General features: G+C 54.9%; 1 protein-coding gene across 1 annotated transcript; it reads left to right on the plus strand.

Annotated features, from left to right (window-relative positions):
• The first annotated feature begins 6,146 nt into the window (after window positions 1–6,146).
• On the plus strand, window positions 6,147–6,803 carry LOC134390263 (uncharacterized). Its single transcript, XM_063113477.1, has one exon. It carries the CDS (start codon window positions 6,147–6,149, stop codon window positions 6,801–6,803), a length of 657 nt encoding a protein of 218 aa, XP_062969547.1.
• Window positions 6,804–22,218: the final 15,415 nt, after the last annotated feature.

Raw genomic sequence — 22,218 nt, forward strand, 5'->3', positions numbered from 1 at the left:
GTCAGGAGAGAGGCCCTCGGCACACCCCTGTCTAGTACAAGTGGAGGTGGGACACACAAGACCGGAGACGGACACTAAAAATAGAAAGACAAACCCTGCCTACCTTGAATCATGATTTTATATTTGTACCAAAGAGAACCCCTTCCTAACTAGAACTTGAAAATCCATACTATAAAAAATATTAAAAACGTGTATTAGCATCAGAAATATCTAAATCCTACCTCTTCCTCATGCATTCGAGAGAGAAAACGATCACCATGGAGACTGCTGGACTTTCTCAGGCTGAACTTGCGAGTCACCTGTTGAGCGAGTGAGAGTTACTTCCTACTTCTCAGCCCTAGTTTGTCCTTAACCCAAAAGTAACCTTCCAAATTGTCTGAAGCCCATGACGAAATAATACTAACATTGGAGAAATAAAGTGATGATTCATTTCCAAGTGTTAGGATTAAAAAGCTTTTATGCTTCACAATGTGGACCTTCATTATTTTCTGTAAATAACTTAATGATTACTTTATTTAAAAATACCTGTCCCTAGAAAAGTCCAACGGAATTCTCACTTACCAGAGAAACTGGGATAAGCTTCTGTCTCAAGTACCGAGGATTTTCTATCTGAAAATCAGATATTTATTTATGACAATAAAATAAGGACATTAATTTTGGAGTTGTAATTATTATTTGATAAAATATAGAATTAGCTGCTATATGAAAATGTTTCTACACATCTCAATATTTAGATAATTTTTTAGAATGGGTATTATAGAATACATTTTTAATGGCCCCCTAACAAATGAAATATAAAACACAAACTCCTTTCTATGTACAAATGAACCTTCATGATCCCCTCGCTGCCTAACTACCCAGTCTCATCTTCCAGTACACTTCACCTCACATTTTATACTCTCAGAATCTTGAATGATTTATATTACCACAGCATCTTATGTCTTCTTGTGCCTCTCTGCCTCTGTGCATTTCTCTCCCAACCCCTCCAACCCCAATTATATATTATATTATATAAACAACCATCTATTAATTCTTTCTGTCTCAATTTAATCACTACACTCCCAGACATGTCTGGTATATAAATCCTTAAACATACCTCCATGACAGCAATGAGAATACAGAATTCACTTGAGACTCCCCTCACATCTACATTTCTGGGCTCATCTATCCTCCAACATGTCCTACAATCCAAGGACACCGAACAACTTATTTGATCTTAAAGGCAGTACACTCTTTCCCATATATGAATCTTTGCAACTTGGGAAATCATTCTCCCAACTTCTTCACATGGTTAACTTATTCAAGACTTACACTTTAGCAATCATCTCGCCCAGGAAACTCAATTCTTACTACTCCAGAAGTACCCTGGACACTTGTTCCCATTTATGATCTAGCATCCACCTTCTCCAAAAGAGTGTGGACTCTGAAAACAGAGTGTATAACTGCTTTGTTCACTACTCTATCCATAGAATCGACCATGGTGCCCAACAAATACTCACTGGGAAGGAAGAAAGAACAGAGAAAGGAAGGAAAGAAGGGAGGAAGGGAGGGAAGGAGGAGCAAGAAAACTGTACCTAATTCCCCTCTCTTACCACTTCCTAAAGTATCCTGTGTCCACACTCTCATATCCCACATATCGAGTTAAGATGAGGTCACCCTGGAGTAGGGTGGGCCCTAAATCCAATGACCGGTGTCCTAGAAGACGAGGGAAATTGGGACACAGCCACACAGGGGACGATGGGGACAGAGACTGGAGTACCCGGGACTGCTGGCCCCCACCCGAAGCTGGAAGAGGCAGGAAGGAGCTTTCCGAGGGAGCACGGCCCCGCCACACCTTGATTCTAGACTTGTGGCCTCCAGAGCTATGAAGGAAGAACTTCCTACTGCCTTCCCTCCCAAGAAACTCATGTGAAATCCAAACCTCCTACCCAGGCATCCCTGCAGCATGTGGCTTCTTGGACCCTCACACATGATCCAGCCGGGAACGCACAGCATGGGAAGGAATGAATGAATGGAGAAACTGAGGTAGCTCTCAGCTCTGGCTCTGCAAGAGTCTGCAGAAGGGCAGAGGTAAAGGCAAATTCTGGTAGAGCAGTGGGCACAAGGCTCTGACGTCCCCCCTGGGGAAGGGATCACTGGGCAGGAAGGAACAGAACTGTGCACTGTCTGGCAGTGGACAGAGCAGTGTATGTGCAGCCTCAGCTGGGCCCTGCATTGAAGAGCTACTCTGATTTCTTCCAGACACGAGGAAGACAGAAGCCTTGTGGGTGCGGCACCGTCTTGACAAAGACCAAGATTTTTTGCCACATTTGAAAGCTGGAGGGCGTGGGTGCTAAATCTGCAAGCTGAAACCTCCAAAGGTCACGAGTGGATTTCCCAGTCTTTCATGCTTGACCAGAGACCAAATAGAATGCTCATCCAAATCCCTGATGGGCCTTCCCGGAGGAAGACAGAAGAAGCAGAGATGGATGAGCCTCATTACAACTGCGTGTGTTTAATTGGACTCTGAGAGGAACAGACAGGGGAGAGAGAAGGGGGCAGAAGCCATCCCTGAAGGTAGAATGCCTGAGGGTTTCCAAAACGGGTATAACAAGTCAATCCACAGATTAAAGAACCCCAATTAGATCAGCAAAGCCCAACTGGGAATAAAAAAGAGGAGAAAATCATACTAAAGTCCATCACAGTTAGGGTTTTATGAGGGTGTGGTAGACAGGGAGATGGCAGCCTGTCCGTTCTGCAGCCGCTCCCTCCATGGCTCACCCCCTGTGCTCTGGGCAGGTGCACGCTTCGAGGGAGGAGCAGGGCCTGCATCACGTCCGGGAGCCAGAGACCTGCTTAGCTGATGGAAGCAGGTGGACAGGGAAGCTGTGTCCTGGGAGCAGGTGCGGGGAAGAGAAAGAGGTGTGCGCCAGCAGATGGCAAGTCTGCTCACCTGAGCCTCCGTGTCCCCATCTACAAAGAGGGGTGTGGGGTGCCCATTGTCAACCGCCCACAGTCGTCTTGACCACAAGAATGTGAAGAAGTCTGTTTGGAAGTGGTCTGAATGATGGGCCATCATCTGGGCGTGAGGAGCGATGAGCTGTGAAGCCATGGGCTGGGGCGAGGCTGCAGTAGGAGCTGTGGATCAAGAAGAGGGTTTTGTGCAGCTCCAGAAGCCGAAATCCCTTATTGTCCGATTCCTTTCGCAGCTGAGCCTCCACCCCCGGAGCCTCCAGCAGGGCCCAGCGAGGAAGAACGGGGGCTGCAGGTGGAGGCTGAGCAGCTGCAGAAGCAGCTGGAGAGCCTGGCGGGTCAGCTAAGGCTCAGGTAAAGGATAATGAGGGTTTGAGCCACCTGAACTGGGAGCAGGAGGAGCGGCTGCTGGAGCTGGGGCAGCTGCTGGGCTCTGAGGCAAGCAGCACAGGCACGTGCTGGACGGCACGCAGTGCCACCATGCCACCACCAGCTCGTGCTGTCCCAGGCCCGTGAGCTCCAGGAGCAGCTGGCTGAGCTGTACTGGCTTCAGCAGGCTGGTGCGCCACCCGCCCTGCCGGTCTGCCTCCACACTCGCCCCCTGGGTCTTTGTTTCCCCACCTGTAAACTGGGGTGCTGGAGACCTCAAAGGAAATGGTGCCTTGGAAGGCACCTGTGAGCCAGTGCCCTGTGCTGTGGGTCTCCAGCGGCATCAGGGGGCCGCCGATTGCTTCTCTCCATTCAGACCGATTAGGACACGGAGGTCCCCAGTGCACTGCAGTCAGGGCAGCATGAGAAGACGGAGCTGGCTGAGAACTTGGGCCAGAAAAGGAAAAAGCCAAAAGAAAAAAGAAAACAAGAAGAGTTAAACACCGTGAAAGAGAAGAGACCGCAAAGGAGAAAACACCCAAAAGTAGAACAAAACACCCGTAAATGAAGAAAACACCCAGAAGAAGGAGAAAATAACCCAAAAAAGGAAGAAAACGACAAGCAGAAGAAAGCACAGCAAATAGGAAAACACCCCAAAGAGGAAATAACCCAAAAGAGGAAGAAAACACCTCAAAAATGAAGAAAACACCCCAAAGAAGTAGAAAACATACATAAGAAAAAGAAAACACCCAAAACAGGAAAACCCCAACAAAAAGAAGAAAACCCTCAAAAGAAGACAACCCAAGAAAAAGAAGAAAACCCCCATAAAATAAGAAAAAACCCCAAAGAGAACAAAGCCCGTGGCTCACTTGGGAGAGCGTGGTGCTGACAACACCAAGTCAAAGGGTTAACATCCCCTTACCGGTCATTTTTAGAAAAATATTTAAAAAGAAGAAAATAAGAAAACTCCAACAGAAACAAGAAACCTCCCCATGAAAAGAAAATAATCCACCCCCCAAATATACCCCCCATAAAAATAAGAAAACCCACCAAAAACAACAACTGCACCCAACTGCGCACACACAACGGACCGGCGCACACCAAAGTGCACCCACAGACCCGACGCACCCCTCCCTGGCTGTACGGCCCCAAACCCCATCAACTGCCCCGACAGGCCCAGTCCCCACCAAGTGTTCCAAGGGAACCAGCTCCCACCAACTGCCCCAGGCACGCAGCCCCCAACCAATTGCACCCATGGGCACAGCCCCCTAGGACCCTACCCCCACCAGAACAGCACAATGGGACTAACCTCCACCAAAGAAACCCAAAGGGCCCTGCACCCCCAAAGTACTCCCACGGGCCTATCCCCCATGAAACTGCACCCACATCGTGGACATCCACAACTGCACCCACAGGCCCTGACCCAGCCCAACTACACCGTGGGTCCAACCCCAACTGCCCTCAAGTGCACAGCCCCCACCCAGCAGCAGCCACAGGCCAGACCACATGCAACTGTCCCCACCGGCCCAACTCGCTTCAAATGCTCCCACTGGCCCAAGCCCCAACAACTGCACCCACAGACGAAGCCCCACCAACTGCACTCACGGGACGGGTCCCCAACAAAGTGAACCCACGAGCCCCGTGCTCACCCAACTGTGTACACAGGTCCAGGCCCCAATGACAGCAGCCACATTTCCAACCCCCACCAAAGTGCACCCATTGGACCAACCCCCACCAGACTGCATCAACAAATGCAACCCTCACCAAACTGCACCAAGTACCCACTCCCGAACAAACTGTACCCATGGGCACAGCACCATGGAACCTAGTCCCTGCCAAAGTAACCCCACGGGTCCAGCCCCTCCCAAAGTACCCCGAGGGGCACAGCATTCCCCAAAGTAAACCCATGGACCCAGCCCCCACCCGACTGCACCCACGGGCCAGCCAGCCCCAACTGAATCCATGGGCACAGAACCCTCTGGCCCAGCCCTGCCCCAAATGCAGCCATGGACCCAGTACTTGCCAAAGTCCCCCATGGGTCCAGCGACATCAAAGGTAACCCCACAGACCAAGCCCTCTCAAAGGTACAGACCTACGCCTACTCAAATGTACCTACAGGCCCAGACCCCACCCAACTGCACCATGCGCCCAGCCCCCAACAACTGCATCCAAGGGCCCAGCCCGCAGCCAACTCTCCCCACAAGCCCAACCCCCCGTCAAGGTCCAGCCTCCACCAACGGCCCCCATGGGCCCAGCCCCACCCAACTGCACCCATGAGCACAGCCCCCTCGGACCTAGTCCCCCCATCACAGCACCAACGGGCCTAGACTCCACCAAAGAAACACCACGGGCCAAGCCCCTAACAAAATACCTCCATGGGCACAAGCCCCATCAACTACGCACACAGGCCTAGCCCCCACCCAGGTGCATGCAGGAAACCACGACCCGCCCCCAAGCTACACACTGGAGCCCAGCAATCCTACCTGCACACACGAGCCCAGACCGCAGCTAAGTACACCCACGGTCAGCCATCCCTAACTACACCCACAGCCACAGAACCGTCTGCCCCAGCCCTCCCCCAAATGCAACCATGGACCCAGCACCCGCCAAACTACCCCCACGGGCCCAGCCCCTCCCAAGGTACCTCCATGGGCTCAGCAACCAAAAAAGGACACCCACAGGCCCAGGCCTAACCAACTACACCCATGGCCTTTATCCCCACACAACTGCACCCACGGGCCCAGCCCGACCCAACTGCACCCTCAGGCCTGCCAGCCCCATCTGCACCCACGGGCACAGAACCCTCTGGCCCAGCCCTCTCCAAAATGCAACCACAGGCCCAATGCCCGCCAAAGTACCCCACGAGCCCAGCACCCCCCGAAGACACCCACACAAACCCAGCTCCCCAGAACTATAACCACAAACCCAGGCCAACCCAACTGCACCTACGGGCCCAGACCCCACCCAAGTGCACCCACGGGCCCAGCCCCACCGACTACCCACATGCGCCCGGCCCGGCCTCCACCCAGGGGCATGCATGGAACCAGGACCCCACCCCCCACAGCTACACACCTCAGCCCAACCATCCAAACTGCACCCCTAGGCCCAGCCCAACCCAACTGCACCCTCGGGCCATCCAGCCCCATCTGTACCCACAGGCACAGAACCCTCTGGCCCAGCCCTCCCTGAAATGCAACCAATGGCCCAGTACCTGCCAAAGTTCCACACGGGACAAGCCACCACTAAGGTACCAGCCACCACCAAGGTACCCCCAGGGACCAAGAACCCCCAAAAGTACACCCACGGTCCGACGCCTACTCAACTGCACCTACGGGCCCAGCCCCCATCCAACTGCACCCACGGGCCCAGCCCCCACCAACTGCCCCCATGGGACCAGCCCCACCAACTACCCACACATGCCCAGCCCGCACCCAGGTGCATGCATGGGACCAGGACACCCCCACCTCCGGGTACACACCTGAGCCCAACCATCGTAAATGCACCCATGGGCCCAGACCACAGCAAAGTGCACCCACGGTCAGCCATCCCCAACTGCACCCACGGCCACAACACCCTCTGGCCCGGCCCTCCCCCAACTGCACTCACACCCTTGTTCTGCTTTTTTTTTTCGTCATCTAACATGTCGTCTTTCGTCCCTTACTGATCAACTTCTACCCCATCTTGAAGATTCGACTCACAGGTCACCCCACTCGAGGCATCCCTACTCAACTTCTCTCACCTGGCTTCTGTCCTGGGACTTCTCTTTTACATTCACAGTATCCAATCAACGATGTTGACACAGAAGCTGTTCGCTTTCCCAGGCTTTGGGTTCCAGGACACGCCTCCAGCGTTCCAGCCACTCCCTCAGGTTTCAGGCCCCCTCCTCTGGGTTGTTCCCTGGTGGAAACTTACAGTTGCCACTTAGACTTATTTTTAGCATCAACATGGGGAAAATGTGACCACAAGCTGCAGGCTCATGCAAATCCAGTGGCTGGGCGTGCTCAGGAGAGAGGACAGGAAATTCTTGAACGTATGTACCTGCTGGATGCAATAGGGTCTGACCAACGAACACGCTCCAGGAAGAGACGGACTCAGCGTGTGAAAGACTAATGTTCCATAACTGGGAGTCACACCCTCCACTGAATGTTCCTTAGGCAAAGAAACCACAGACACCAAATCCCTGCTGAAGGCGGGGCGTTGCTGACTGTCCAGGAGGCATCCTGCGCTGCCCTGGCTGAGGGGTGCCTGCTTCACTGTGCACGGAACTTACCTTCACCAGGAACCTGCTCCCGGTCTTGAGCCAACCTGCGCTATCTACTGAACCCGCTCCATTCTCGCTATGTAGTTAGACCTCATGTATCTACTGAACTTGCATGTGCGTTATACTTGGTGCGAGCCCGGCTTGGATCTCTGAAGCTGGGCTGCACTCTCCTTATCCCTCTCTCGGGTCTCCTCCCCAGGCTCTGCAGGACCCAGTCCCCAGGAGGGTGGGTTGAGCAGGTGCTAGACAGGCCTCTGACCCCTGGCTCCAGGCCAAAAGGAAAGTCCAAGGACCCAGGCATGGGGCCTCCCTCCCACCGGCCGCCAAGACGGGCAGGGGGGCCGCCTCCATATGGCCTCACTCAGGGGTCAGGTTAGTTCCTCGACCTCCACCTCAGCCAGGGACCCACACCCCACCAGCAAACCCAGGGCTTCACACTTACAGACACCAAGATAGAAGCACCTCCGGGACACCTGGGGGACAGCTCTGCATGACAACCCACAGAGCCCTCCGACTCTTCGGGGACTTCACTCCCAAGCACTGCCACCAACACCACCAACTCCAGGCTTTCCTCTCACCTCCAGCGCCGTCCCTGCCAAGAAGGCCCCCCCTGGTCAGGGACTGCTCACCCCCAGGATCCTCCAAGTCCAGGCCTTCCATCCCACGGCCTCTGCTCCAGACTCTACGAACCGTGGCATCAACCCCTCCTCCCCCGACACCCTGCTCCCCGGCTCCCGGCTCCCAGTCCACCTGGGCCCTGGCTCCCCGGTCCCCCAGACCTCCAGCTACCCGGCTCCCGGCTCCCCGGTGCCCCTAAGCCCCTGCTCCCTGGCTCCCGACTCCCCCCGACACTCGGCTCCGCGGTCCCCGGACCCACGGCTCCCGGCTCCTCTTTCCCCCGAACTCCGTCTACCTGGCTCCCGGCTCCCCGGTACCCCGACCCCCGGCTCCCTGGTGCCCCCCGACCCCCGGCCCCTCCTCACCGGTCGCGGAGTCTCCTCACACACCGGCACCGCAAGCGCCAGCATCACGACCAGTGCAGCCGCCATACCGCCGTCCACGTTCGGCAGCCAGCAGCCGCTGCAAATCTCCGTCCTCCCGCCGCACTGCTGGAAGCATCGGCGGGGGCGCGGCAGGGAGCGCGCACGCAGGGGGGCGTCGCGGGGCGGGGCCCGCAGGGGGCACTGGCTCCCGCCTGGAGGGGCGCCTCCAGCGTTGCTAGGAGACGGGGGGCGGGGCCTGCCGGGATGGGCGGGAGCCTGGGGAGAAAGAAAAAGAAAACGTGATCAAAAAGTGGTAGAGGGGGGCCGACCTCCCGTGGCTCACTCGGGAGAGTGCGGCGCTGGGAGCCCAGCGACCCCGTGTTCGGATCCTATACAGGGATGGCCTGTGCACTCCCTGCCTCAGCGCGGTGCGGGCGACAGCAGGCCATCGCTTGCCATCCCCTGGTGGCGATCCCCTTACCAGCGGTCATCTTAAAAATAAATAAATAAAAATAAATACAGAGTGGCTGAGGGCTGGCCCGTGGCTCACTCTGGAGAGTGTGGTGCTGATAACACCAAGGCTGCGGGTTTGGATCCTGTATAGGGATGGCCGGTTCGCTCACTGGCTGATCGTGGTGCTGACAACAGAAAGTCAAGGGTTAAGATCCCCTTACCGGTCATCTTTAACAACAAAGAAAAGTCTTTGAAATGGTAAACTTTCTATAACAGAAAAAAATAGAATGCTCTTGGATTGGAAGAATCAACACAGTGAAAATGTCCATACTACCCAAAGTGATATACATATTCAATGCAATCCCCATCAAAATTCCAAAGACACTTTTCTCAGAAATGGAAAGAACTATCCAGACATTTATATGGAATCATAAAAGACCACGCATAGCCAAAGCAATGCTGAGCAAAAAAAATAAAGCGGGAGGCATAACACTACGTGACTTTAAGCTATACTACAAAGAACAATAACCAAAACAGTATGGTACTGGCATAAAAACAGACACACTGATCAATGGGATAGAATACAGAATCCAGAAATCAACCCACACACTTACTGCCATCTCATCTTTGACAAAGGCACCACGCCTATTCACTGGGGAAGGGACTGCCTCTTCAGTAAATGGTGCTGGGATGACTAGATATCCGTATGCAGGAGAATGAAACTAGATCCATACCTCTCACCATATAGTAAAATCAACTCAAAATGGATTAAGGATTGAAATATACACCCTGAAACAATAAAACTTCTTAAAGAAAACATAGGAGAAACACTTCAGGAAATAGCACTGGACACAGACTTCATGAATACGACCCCAAAAGCACGGGCAACCAAAGGAAAAATAAACAAATGGGATTATATCAAACTAAACAGCTTCTGCACAGCAAAAGAAACAATTAACAGAGTTAAAAGACAACCAACAGAATGGGAGAAAATATTTGCAAAATATACATCTGACAAAGGATTAATATCCAGAATATATAAGGAACTCAAACAACTTTACAAGAAAAAACAAGCAACCCAATTAAAAAATGGGCAAAAGAACCAAGTAGGCATTTCTCTCAGGAAGATATACAAATGGCCAACAGACATATGAAAAAGTGCTCAACATCACTCAGCATCCGGGAAATGCAAATCAAAACCACACTGAGATACCATCTCACCCCAGTTAGGATGGCTAAAATCCAAAAGACTCTGAACGATAAACGCTGGCGAGGTTGCGCAGAAAAAGGAACTCTCATACGTTGTTGGTGGGACTGCAAAATGGTGCAGCCTCTATGGAAAATGGTACAGAGGTTACTCAAACAATTGCAGATAGATCTACCATACGACCCAGCTATCCCACTGTTGGGAATATACCCAGAGGAATGGAAATCATCAAGTCGAAGGTATACCTGTTCCCCAATGTTCATCGCAGCACTCTTTACAATAGCCAAGAGTTGGAACCAGCCCAAATGTCCATCACTGGATGAGTGGATACGGAAAATGTGGTACATCTACACGATGGAATACTACTCAGCTATAAAATCGAATGAAATACTGCCATTTGCAACAACATGGATGGACCTTGAGAGAATTATATTAAGTGAAACAAGTCAGGCAGAGAAAGAGAAATACCACATGTTCTCACTTATTGCTGGGAGATAAAAATTAATATATAAATTCACACACACACACACACACACACACACACACACACACACACACACGCACGCACACACACACACACACACACAAAATAACGGAGAGGGGAAGAAGATATAACAACCACAATTACTAGAAGTTGATGATACGACAAGCAAACAGAGGGGACATAGGTGGGGGGAGGGGGGAGGGGGGGAAGTTTTGGTGATGGGGAACAATAATCAGCCACAATGTATATCGACAAAATAAAATTAAAAAAAAAAAAAATCTTAAAAAAAAAAAAAAATGAAGTCAGGAGCGAAGGATCTAATAAAAATACCTGGACGGCAGTTAGATTCAGAGAACGAGGAAGTGTCATGGGACGAGCATCCCGTGCAAAGTTAGGACAACACCGAGGTCAAGGGTTCGGGTTCGGGTTCCCTACTGGCCAGCAGCCAAAATAATAATAATAACATTAAAAACATATGTAGCGCCCCGTGTCACATCAGTGATGCCCACGGCAAGAAGCCGCTCGGCACGCTGGCAGCTCTGCTCCGCATCGTGTCGGGATCTTCTACCAGGGCTTCGAAGAAGTCTATGGCCTGCACCGGGATGGCCCCCCTGCCTCAGGGGTGACGCACGAGTCCATCTCACTGCTCGGGGCTGGGAAGGCCGGGCTGGCAGGTCGGCTTCCTGGGCCACCTCTTCCTGGCCTTGACCAGGACCTGGCCCGTGGGATCGCACATCTGCCTGTATCGGTACGGCCAGGAGTTCGAGCAGCATCTGCTCAACTCTCTACTGAACTCGCTTCATTCTCGCTTTGGAGTTAGACCTCATGTCTCTACTGAACTTGCATGTGCGTTACACTTGGCGCGAGCCCGGCTTGGGTCTCTGGAGCTAGGCTGCACTCTCTCGATGGAACCTATATTTCTTCTCTGTTCTATTAAACTGGTTCTTTCTACCTGGAGTCTGCCCTTGAATTCCTTCCTGTGGCGGAGTCAAGAACCTGACAAGAGGACTGGGCCGGCTAAAAAGGACTATCTGGCCACCGCCACCCCCCCCCCCACCACCCTGCTCAGACCCTACCTCCGACATCAGCTTCACTTAGTCTCATAGCTTAAAGTACCCGCTATATGACAGTGAACCCAAATTTACATCAATGGTCTTAACCCAGACCCCCACCAAAGTGCACCCACAGGCCAAGCCCCCACTGAACTGCACCCACGGGGCCAGTCCCCACCAAACTACCCCACAGGACAAGCCTCCCTCAAAGTAAACCAAAGGACACGTCCTCCCCAAAGTACACCCAAGGGCTCAGCCCCTACACGACTGCACCCACGGCCAGTGCCTCCCCCACTGCACCCACAAGCCCCACCTCCCACCAACTGCACTCACGGGACAAGCCCCCAACAAAGTGAACCCACGGGCCCCGTCCACACACAACTGCGTCAACAGGTCCAGGCCCCAACAACTGCAGCCACATTTCCAGCCCCCACCAAAGTGCACCCATGGGCCCAGCTCCCACCAAAGTGCATCCACAAACCCAACCCACACCAAAATGCACCCAGTACCCAGGCCCCAACCAACTGCACCCACGGGCAACGGCACCATCGGAGCTAGCCTCCGCCATAGAAACCCCACGGGCCCAGCCCCTCCCAACGTGACCCCATGGGTCCAAGCCCCACCAACTACCCGCACGCACCTAGCCCCCTCCCAGGTGCACGCAGGAGACCAGGAGCCCCCCCACCCCCCAGCTACACACCTGAGTCCAACCATCCTAACGGCACCCACGGGCCCAACCTCAGCAGAGTATACCCACTGGCCCGGTCCCCCACAATTACATCCTTGGTCACAGGCCCCTCACTGCCCAGCCTTCTCCAACTGCACCCAAGGTCCCGGCCCCCACCAACTGCACACACGGGACATGCGCACAGCAAAGGGCCCCCTCCCACCCATCGCACACCCAACTTGCCCGCACGGCCCAAAGCCCCACCAACTGCTCCCACAGGCCCAGCCCCCACCGACTGTCCCCATGGGCCCTGACCCCACCATGGGGCTGACCCTCCACCAACTGCATCCAAGGCCCCCACCCCCCATTAACCGCACTCACGGACTTCGCCCCCAACAAAACCGCACGTACGGCCCACTTCCCAAACCAAAGGGCACCCATGGGCTCACCTCCCCACAACTGTGCCCTAGAGCACAGCCGCCCCCCCAACTCCACCCAAGGGCCTGGCCGGCCCCCAACTCCAACCACGGGCCCAACCCCACAAAACTACACCCACCGCACCAGCCCACCACCCACTGCACCCACGGGTCCAGCCTCCTCAAAGTACCCCCAAGGACAAAACCCCCTGGAGGGGATGGAGTTATGTTCCCCCCAAAACTCCCTGAAGCTTGAATTGTGTCCCCCAAGTTTCATGTATTCGCCCCTCAGCCCCCACTATGACTCTTAAGAGGGTGGGAAATCCTATTTTGGTCATTGAAACGTGGAACCCTGAACAGGGGATTGGATTGCTGGACCTCGAAGTAGTGAACGAATTAAAGACGGTGCTCAGGGCCTGACTCGAAGGGCGTTCCAAGAAGACGAGAGTCTGCCTTTTGTTCTCTCTGCTCTCTCTGTTTCCATCACCGTCCAGTGTGAGAGCCCTGGGTCACTGTCACCAACACCAGATGGACTTTAGACGTCGCAGACTCAGAAACGGCAAGCGATAACTTTTGTTTCCTTTAGAAATTACCCAATTCCGAGGATTTTCTGCGAAGCCACGAAAACGGACTAATTCACCACCCTCCAAACTACACCCAAGGGCCCAGGCCCCACCCAACAGCACACACGGGCCAGCCAGCCGCAACGGGAACCACGGGCACAGAACCCTCTGGCCCAACCCTCCCCCGAATACACCCATGGACCCAGCACCCGCCAAACTACCCCCACGGGCCCAGCCCCTCCCAAGGTACCTCCATGGGCTCAGCAACCCAAAAAGGACATCCACAGGCCCAGGCCTAACCAACTACACCCATGGCCTTTACCCCCACACAACTGCACCCACGGGCCTAGCCCCACCCAACTGCACCCTCGGGCCAGCCAACCCCATCTGCAACCACGGGCACAGAACCCTCTGGCCCAACCCTCCCCAAAATGCACCCATGGACCCAGCAACCGCCAAACTACCCCCATGGGCCCAGCCCCTCCCAAGGTACCTCAATGGGCCCGGCAAACGAGAAAGGACAGCCACAGGCCCAGGCCTAACCAACTACACCCATGGCCTTTACCCCCACACAACTGCACCCACGGGCCCAGCCCCACCCAACTGCACCCTCGGGCCAGCCAGCCCCATCTGCAACCACGGGCACAGAACCCTCTGGCCCAACCCTCCCCCAAAGGCACCCATGGACCTAGCACCCGCCAACCTACCCCCACGGGCCCAGCCCCTCCCAAGGTACCCCCACAGACCAAGCACCCCCAAAGGTACACCCATGGACCTAAGCCTACTGAAACGCACATACGGTCCCAGACCCCACCCAAACGCCCCCACCGGCCCGGCCCCCACCAACTGTCCCCACGGGCCCAGCCCTCCCAACTAACCACATGGGCCCAGCCTCCACCCAGCTGCATATATCTGACCAGGAAACACCCCAGCTACACACACATGAGCCCAACCATCCTAACCGCACCCACGGGCCCAGACCCCAGCAAGTACACCCACGGTCAGCCATCCCCAGCTGCACCCAAAGCCACAGAACCCTCTGGCCTAGCCCTCCCTCAAATGCACCCATGGATCCAGCACCCGCCAAACTGCCCCCACGGGTCCAGCCCCTCCCAAGGTACCTCAATGGGCCCGGCAACCGAGAAAGGACACCCACAGGCCCAGGCCTAACCAACTACTCCCATGGCCTTTACCCCCACACAACTGCACCCACGGGCCCAGCCCCCACCCAACGGCATCTGTGGCGACCTCCCCCCTCCGAAAGCACCCCATCGGCCTAGACACCCCCAAAGCACACCCACGTTCCAACCCACACCCAACTGCACCCACCGGCCCAGCCCCCATTGAACTGCACCCATGGGGCCACTCCCCACCAAAGTACCCTCACAGGCCAAGCCTCCCTCAAAGTAAACCCAAGGACACATCCTCCTCAAAGTACAGCCAATGGCTTAGCCCCTATACGTCTGCACCCATGGCCAGGGCCTCCCCCACTGCACCCGCTGGCCCTACCTGCCACCAACTGCACTCACGGGACAAGCCTCCACAGAAGCGCAGCCACAGGCCCAGCCCCACCCAGAGCACGCCCATGCGCCCGGCCCCCACTCAAGTGCACGCAGGGGCCCAGCTCCCACCCGACTCTACCTACGTGTCCAGCCCCCACAAAGTACACCTGCGGGTCCAGCACCCCGCAAGTGCACTCGCGAATCCACCCGACACCAACTGCACCCACAGGTCCAGACCCCCTCAATGCACGCACACGGGCCCTGCCCCTGCAAAGCACTACCGTGGGCTCAGCCCCCACCAAAGCACTACCACCGGCCCAGCTGCCCCCAACTGCAACCACGGGCCTAGCCCTCAGAAAGGTTCACCAATGGGCCCAGCTCCCACCAAACTGTACCCACAGACTCATATCGCTGAAAATGGAGCCATGGGTCCAGGCCCCCTGAAAATGCACCCGTCAACCCAGCCCCACCCTATCTGCACCGACAACATGAGCCAACACCACCTACACCCACCGGTCCTGCACTCACCTCGCCAGGGCTTCTGTGTCTTTCAGAGAGCTGCCTGGCTGCTGGGCAAGTGCCCTGCTTGAGAGGCATTTCAGAAAGGACCACTCGAATTACAAGGAAGAGGAGACGGACGTGGCGAAGCTCCTACAAGACGCGGCCCTTCCCTGGTCCTGCGGTTCCCTGCTCAGGACAGCCGACCCGGCTTAGGCCACTCCTACCTCTCCAAGAGCCCCCAGACCTCTGCTCCTACACGTGACTCCCTATGTGTCTGTCCCTAGGAATCTGTAACCAAGAACCAAACTGGGGTCTCAAGAAAGGAAAAAAGTTTCTATCAAGCAGAAGAGACGCTGTCTTACTTTTCGCCTGGGAAAATATACCCCAGTCCATTTTCCCACAACCAGTCTCTATACCACGTGTGCCCTCCCTCAAAACATGGTCCAGTCCTGTGCACAGCACTGAGACCCGGAGGCCATGGGAGTCTGCTAAAAACAGCCCTCCACATTCCCTGCTCTGAACTGGGTGCCCAAGGCGACCTCACTCTGACCTTGAAAAACCTCAACTCCCCTCCCGGGACTCTGTTTCCCCACTTGAAAAAGGATGAGGGTGGACTAGATGCCATCTTATCCTGTGCCCCCAAATGAGACAAAAACAGAGAGAGCAATATGCATCAAACTCTAGGATCTCCCGCCTGCCCGCGCAGCCAGGGCCCTTCACTGGAGCCTAACGAGGGCTTCGCGTTGTGGAGGGAACACAGGGGGCACGTGCATACTGGGGCAAGACGCTAGAGCTGAATCCTCCAAAGGATGATAATCCGGTCCAAGCCCCAGCCAGGCCTGACCCTTTTGGAGGCTGTTTACACACTTGGTCCCAGTCCCAGTGCCCAGTGGAGGACAACGGCCCACTCTTCAAACAGGACCAACCATGCAGGACCCCAGGGAGTCCTGGGGTTGGGGAAGAGTCTCTTGCCCTTACACCCCACAGGCAGGGCGTGCCACCCCTCTTTATCCCTTTCTCGGGTCTCCTCCCCAGGCTCTGCAGGACCCAGTCCCCAGGAGGGTGGGTTGAGCAGGTGCTAGACAGGCCTCTGACCCCTGGCTCCAGGCCAAAAGGAAAGTCCAAGGACCCAGGCATGGGGCCTCCCTCCCACCGGCCGCCAAGACGGGCAGGTGGGCCGCCTCCATATGGCCTCACTCAGGGGTCAGGTTAGTTCCTCGACCTCCACCTCAGCCAGGGACCCACACCCCACCAGCAAACCCAGGGCTTCACACTTACAGACACCAAGATAGAAGCACCTCCGGGACACCTGGGGGACAGCTCTGCATGACAACCCACAGAGCCCTCCGACTCTTCGGGGACTTCACTCCCAAGCACTGCCACCAACACCACCAACTCCAGGCTTTCCTCTCACCTCCAGCGCCGTCCCTGCCAAGAAGGCCCCCCCTGGTCAGGGACTGCTCACCCCCAGGATCCTCCAAGTCCAGGCCTTCCATCCCACGGCCTCTGCTCCAGACTCTACGAACCGAACCGTGGCCTCAACCCCTCCTCCCCCGACACCCTGCTCCCCGGCTCCCGGCTCCCAGTCCACCTGGGCCCTGGCTCCCCGGTCCCCCAGACCTCCGGCTACCCGGCTCCCGGCTCCCCGGTGCCCCTAAGCCCCTGCTCCCTGGCTCCCGACTCCCCCCGACACTCGGCTCCGCGGTCCCCGGACCCACGGCTCCCGGCTCCTCTTTCCCCCGAACTCCGTCTACCTGGCTCCCGGCTCCCCGGTACCCCGACCCCCGGCTGCCTGGTGCCCCCCGACCCCCGGCCCCTCCTCACCGGTCGCGGAGTCTCCTCACACACCGGCACCGCAAGCGCCAGCATCACGACCAGTGCAGCCGCCATACCGCCGTCCACGTTCGGCAGCCAGCAGCCGCTGCAAATCTCCGTCCTCCCGCCGCACTGCTGGAAGCATCGGCGGGGGCGCGGCAGGGAGCGCGCACGCAGGGGGGCGTCGCGGGGCGGGGCCCGCAGGGGGCACTGGCTCCCGCCTGGAGGGGCGCCTCCAGCGTTGCTAGGAGACGGGGGGCGGGGCCTGCCGGGATGGGCGGGAGCCTGGGGAGAAAGAAAAAGAAAACGTGATCAAAAAGTGGTAGAGGGGGGCCGACCTCCCGTGGCTCACTCGGGAGAGCGCGGCGCTGGGAGCCCAGCGACCCCGTGTTCGGATCCTATACAGGGATGGCCTGTGCACTCCCTGCCTCAGCGCGGTGCGGGCGACAGCAGGCCAACGCTTGCCATCCCCTGGTGGCGATCCCCTTACCGGCGGTCATCTTAAAAATAAATAAATAAAAATAAATACAGAGTGGCTGAGGGCTGGCCCGTGGCTCACTCTGGAGAGTGTGGTGCTGATAACACCAAGGCTGCGGGTTTGGATCCTGTATAGGGATGGCCGGTTCCCTCACTGGCTGATCGTGGTGCTGACAACAGAAAGTCAAGGGTTAAGATCCCCTTACCGGTCATCTTTAACAACAAAGAAAAGTCTTTGAAATGGTAAACTTTCTATAACAGAAAAAAATAGAATGCTCTTGGATTGGAAGAATCAACACAGTGAAAATGTCCATACTACCCAAAGTGATATACATATTCAATGCAATCCCCATCAAAATTCCAAAGACATTTTTCTCAGAAATGGAAAGAACTATCCACACATTTATATGGAATCATAAAAGACCACGCATAGCCAAAGCAATGCTGAGCAAAAAAAATAAAGCGGGAGGCATAACACTACCTGACTTTAAGCTATACTACAAAGAACAATAACCAAAACAGTATGGTACTGGCATAAAAACAGACACACTGATCAATGGGATAGAATACAGAATCCAGAAATCAACCCACACACTTACTGCCATCTCATCTTTGACAAAGGCACCACGCCTATTCACTGGGGAAGGGACTGCCTCTTCAGTAAATGGTGCTGGGATAACTAGATATCCGTATGCAGGAGAATGAAACTAGATCCATACCTCTCACCATATAGTAAAATCAACTCAAAATGGATTAAGGATTGAAATATACACCCTGAAACAATAAAACTTCTTAAAGAAAACATAGGAGAAACACTTCAGGAAATAGCACTGGACACAGACTTCATGAATACGACCCCAAAAGCACGGGCAACCAAAGGAAAAATAAACAAATGGGATTATATCAAACTAAACAGCTTCTGCACAGCAAAAGAAACAATTAACAGAGTTAAAAGACAACCAACAGAATGGGAGAAAATATTTGCAAAATATACATCTGACAAAGGATTAATATCCAGAATATATAAGGAACTCAAACAACTTTACAAGAAACAACAAGCAACCCAATTAAAAAATGGGCAAAAGAACCAAGTAGGCATTTCTCTCAGGAAGATATACAAATGGCCAACAGACATATGAAAAAGTGCTCAACATCACTCAGCATCCGGGAAATGCAAATCAAAACCACACTGAGATACCATCTCACCCCAGTTAGGATGGCTAAAATCCAAAAGACTCTGAACGATAAATGCTGGCGAGGTTGCGCAGAAAAAGGAACTCTCATACATTGTTGGTGGGACTGCAAAATGGTGCAGCCTCTATGGAAAATGGTACAGAGGTTACTCAAACAATTGCAGATAGATCTACCATACGACCCAGCTATCCCACTGTTGGGAATATACCCAGAGGAATGGAAATCATCAAGTCGAAGGTATACCTGTTCCCCAATGTTCATCGCAGCACTCTTTACAATAGCCAAGAGTTGGAACCAGCCCAAATGTCCATCACTGGATGAGTGGATACGGAAAATGTGGTACATCTACACGATGGAATCCTACTCAGCTATTAAAACGAATGAAATACTGCCATTTGCAACAACATGGATGGACCTTGAGAGAATTATATTAAGTGAAACAAGTCAGGCAGAGAAAGAGAAATACCACATGTTCTCACTTATTGCTGGGAGATAAAAATTAATATATAAATTCACACACACACACACACACACACACACACACACACACACACACACACACGCACACACACACACACACACACACACAAAATAACGGAGAGGGGAAGAAGATATAACAACCACAATTACTAGAAGTTGATGATACGACAAGCAAACAGAGGGGACATAGGTGGGGGGAGGGGGGAGGGGGGGAAGTTTTGGTGATGGGGAACAATAATCAGCCACAATGTATATCGACAAAATAAAATTAAAAAAAAAAAAAATCTTAAAAAAAAAAAAAAATGAAGTCAGGAGCGAAGGATCTAATAAAAATACCTGGACGGCAGTTAGATTCAGAGAACGAGGAAGTGTCATGGGACGAGCATCCCGTGCAAAGTTAGGACAACACCGAGGTCAAGGGTTCGGGTTCGGGTTCCCTACTGGCCAGCAGCCAAAATAATAATAATAACATTAAAAACATATGTAGCGCCCCGTGTCACATCAGTGATGCCCACGGCAAGAAGCCGCTCGGCACGCTGGCAGCTCTGCTCCGCATCGTGTCGGGATCTTCTACCAGGGCTTCGAAGAAGTCTATGGCCTGCACCGGGATGGCCCCCCTGCCTCAGGGGTGACGCACGAGTCCATCTCACTGCTCGGGGCTGGGAAGGCCGGGCTGGCAGGTCGGCTTCCTGGGCCACCTCTTCCTGGCCTTGACCAGGACCTGGCCCGTGGGATCGCACATCTGCCTGTATCGGCACGGCCAGGAGTTCGAGCAGCATCTGCTCAACTCTCTACTGAACTCGCTTCATTCTCGCTTTGGAGTTAGACCTCATGTCTCTACTGAACTTGCATGTGCGTTACACTTGGCGCGAGCCCGGCTTGGGTCTCTGGAGCTAGGCTGCACTCTCTCGATGGAACCTATATTTCTTCTCTGTTCTATTAAACTGGTTCTTTCTACCTGGAGTCTGCCCTTGAATTCCTTCCTGTGGCGGAGTCAAGAACCTGACAAGAGGACTGGGCCGGCTATAAAGGACTATCTGGCCACCGCCACCCCCCCCCCCCACCACCCCGCTCAGACCCTACCTCCGACATCAGCTTCACTTAGTCTCATAGCTTAAAGTACCCGCTATATGACAGTGAACCCAAATTGACATCAATGGTCTTAACCCAGACCCCCACCAAAGTGCACCCACAGGCCAAGCCCCCACTGAACTGCACCCACGGGGCCAGTCCCCACCAAACTACCCCACAGGACAAGCCTCCCTCAAAGTAAACCAAAGGACACGTCCTCCCCAAAGTACACCCAAGGGCTCAGCCCCTACACGACTGCACCCACGGCCAGTGCCTCCCCCACTGCACCCACAAGCCCCACCTCCCACCAACTGCACTCACGGGACAAGCCCCCAACAAAGTGAACCCACGGGCCCCGTCCACACACAACTGCGTCAACAGGTCCAGGCCCCAACAACTGCAGCCACATTTCCAGCCCCCACCAAAGTGCACCCATGGGCCCAGCTCCCACCAAAGTGCATCCACAAACCCAACCCACACCAAAATGCACCCAGTACCCAGGCCCCAACCAACTGCACCCACGGGCAACGGCACCATCGGAGCTAGCCTCCGCCATAGAAACCCCACGGGCCCAGCCCCTCCCAACGTGACCCCATGGGTCCAAGCCCCACCAACTACCCACACGCACCTAGCCCCCTCCCAGGTGCACGCAGGAGACCAGGAGCCCCGCCACCCCCCAGCTACACACCTGAGTCCAACCATCCTAACGGCACCCACGGGCCCAACCTCAGCAGAGTATACCCACTGGCCCGGTCCCCCACAATTACATCCTTGGTCACAGGCCCCTCACTGCCCAGCCTTCTCCAACTGCACCCAAGGTCCCGGCCCCCACCAACTGCACACACGGGACACGCGCACAGCAAAGGGCCCCCTCCCACCCATCGCACACCCAACTTGCCCGCACGGCCCAAAGCCCCACCAACTGCTCCCACAGGCCCAGCCCCCACCGACTGTCCCCATGGGCCCTGACCCCACCATGGGGCTGACCCTCCACCAACTGCATCCAAGGCCCCCACCCCCCATTAACCGCACTCACGGACTTCGCCCCCAACAAAACCGCACGTACGGCCCACTTCCCAAACCAAAGGGCACCCATGGGCTCACCTCCCCACAACTGTGCCCTCGAGCACAGCCGCCCCCCCAACTCCACCCAAGGGCCTGGCCGACCCCCAACTCCAACCACGGGCCCAACCCCACAAAACTACACCCACCGCACCAGCCCACCACCCACTGCACCCACGGGTCCAGCCTCCTCAAAGTACCCCCAAGGACAAAACCCCCTGGAGGGGATGGAGTTATGTTCCCCCCAAAACTCCCTGAAGCTTGAATTGTGTCCCCCAAGTTTCATGTATTCGCCCCTCAGCCCCCACTATGACTCTTAAGAGGGTGGGAAATCCTATTTTGGTCATTGAAACGTGGAGCCCTGAACAGGGGATTGGATTGCTGGACCTCGAAGTAGTGAACGAATTAAAGACGGTGCTCAGGGCCTGACTCGAAGGGCGTTCCAAGAAGACGAGAGTCTGCCTTTTGTTCTCTCTGCTCTCTCTGTTTCCATCACCGTCCAGTGTGAGAGCCCTGGGTCACTGTCACCAACACCAGATGGACTTTAGACTTCGCAGCCTCAGAAACGGCAAGCGATAACTTTCGTTTCCTTTAGAAATTACCCAATTCCGAGGATTTTCTGCGAAGCCACAAAAACGGACTAATTCACCACCCTCCAAACTACACCCAAGGGCCCAGGCCCCACCCAACAGCACACACGGGCCAGCCA

The sequence above is a fragment of the Cynocephalus volans genome, chromosome 11 (genome assembly GCF_027409185.1).
Source record: "Cynocephalus volans isolate mCynVol1 chromosome 11, mCynVol1.pri, whole genome shotgun sequence".
NCBI lineage: Eukaryota > Metazoa > Chordata > Mammalia > Dermoptera > Cynocephalidae > Cynocephalus > Cynocephalus volans.

Excerpts from the sequence above, each read along its gene's own strand:
- LOC134390263 (XM_063113477.1), top strand. The coding sequence starts at position 6,147 with ATGCAACCACAGGCCCAATGCCCGCCAAAGTACCCCACGAGCCCAGCA.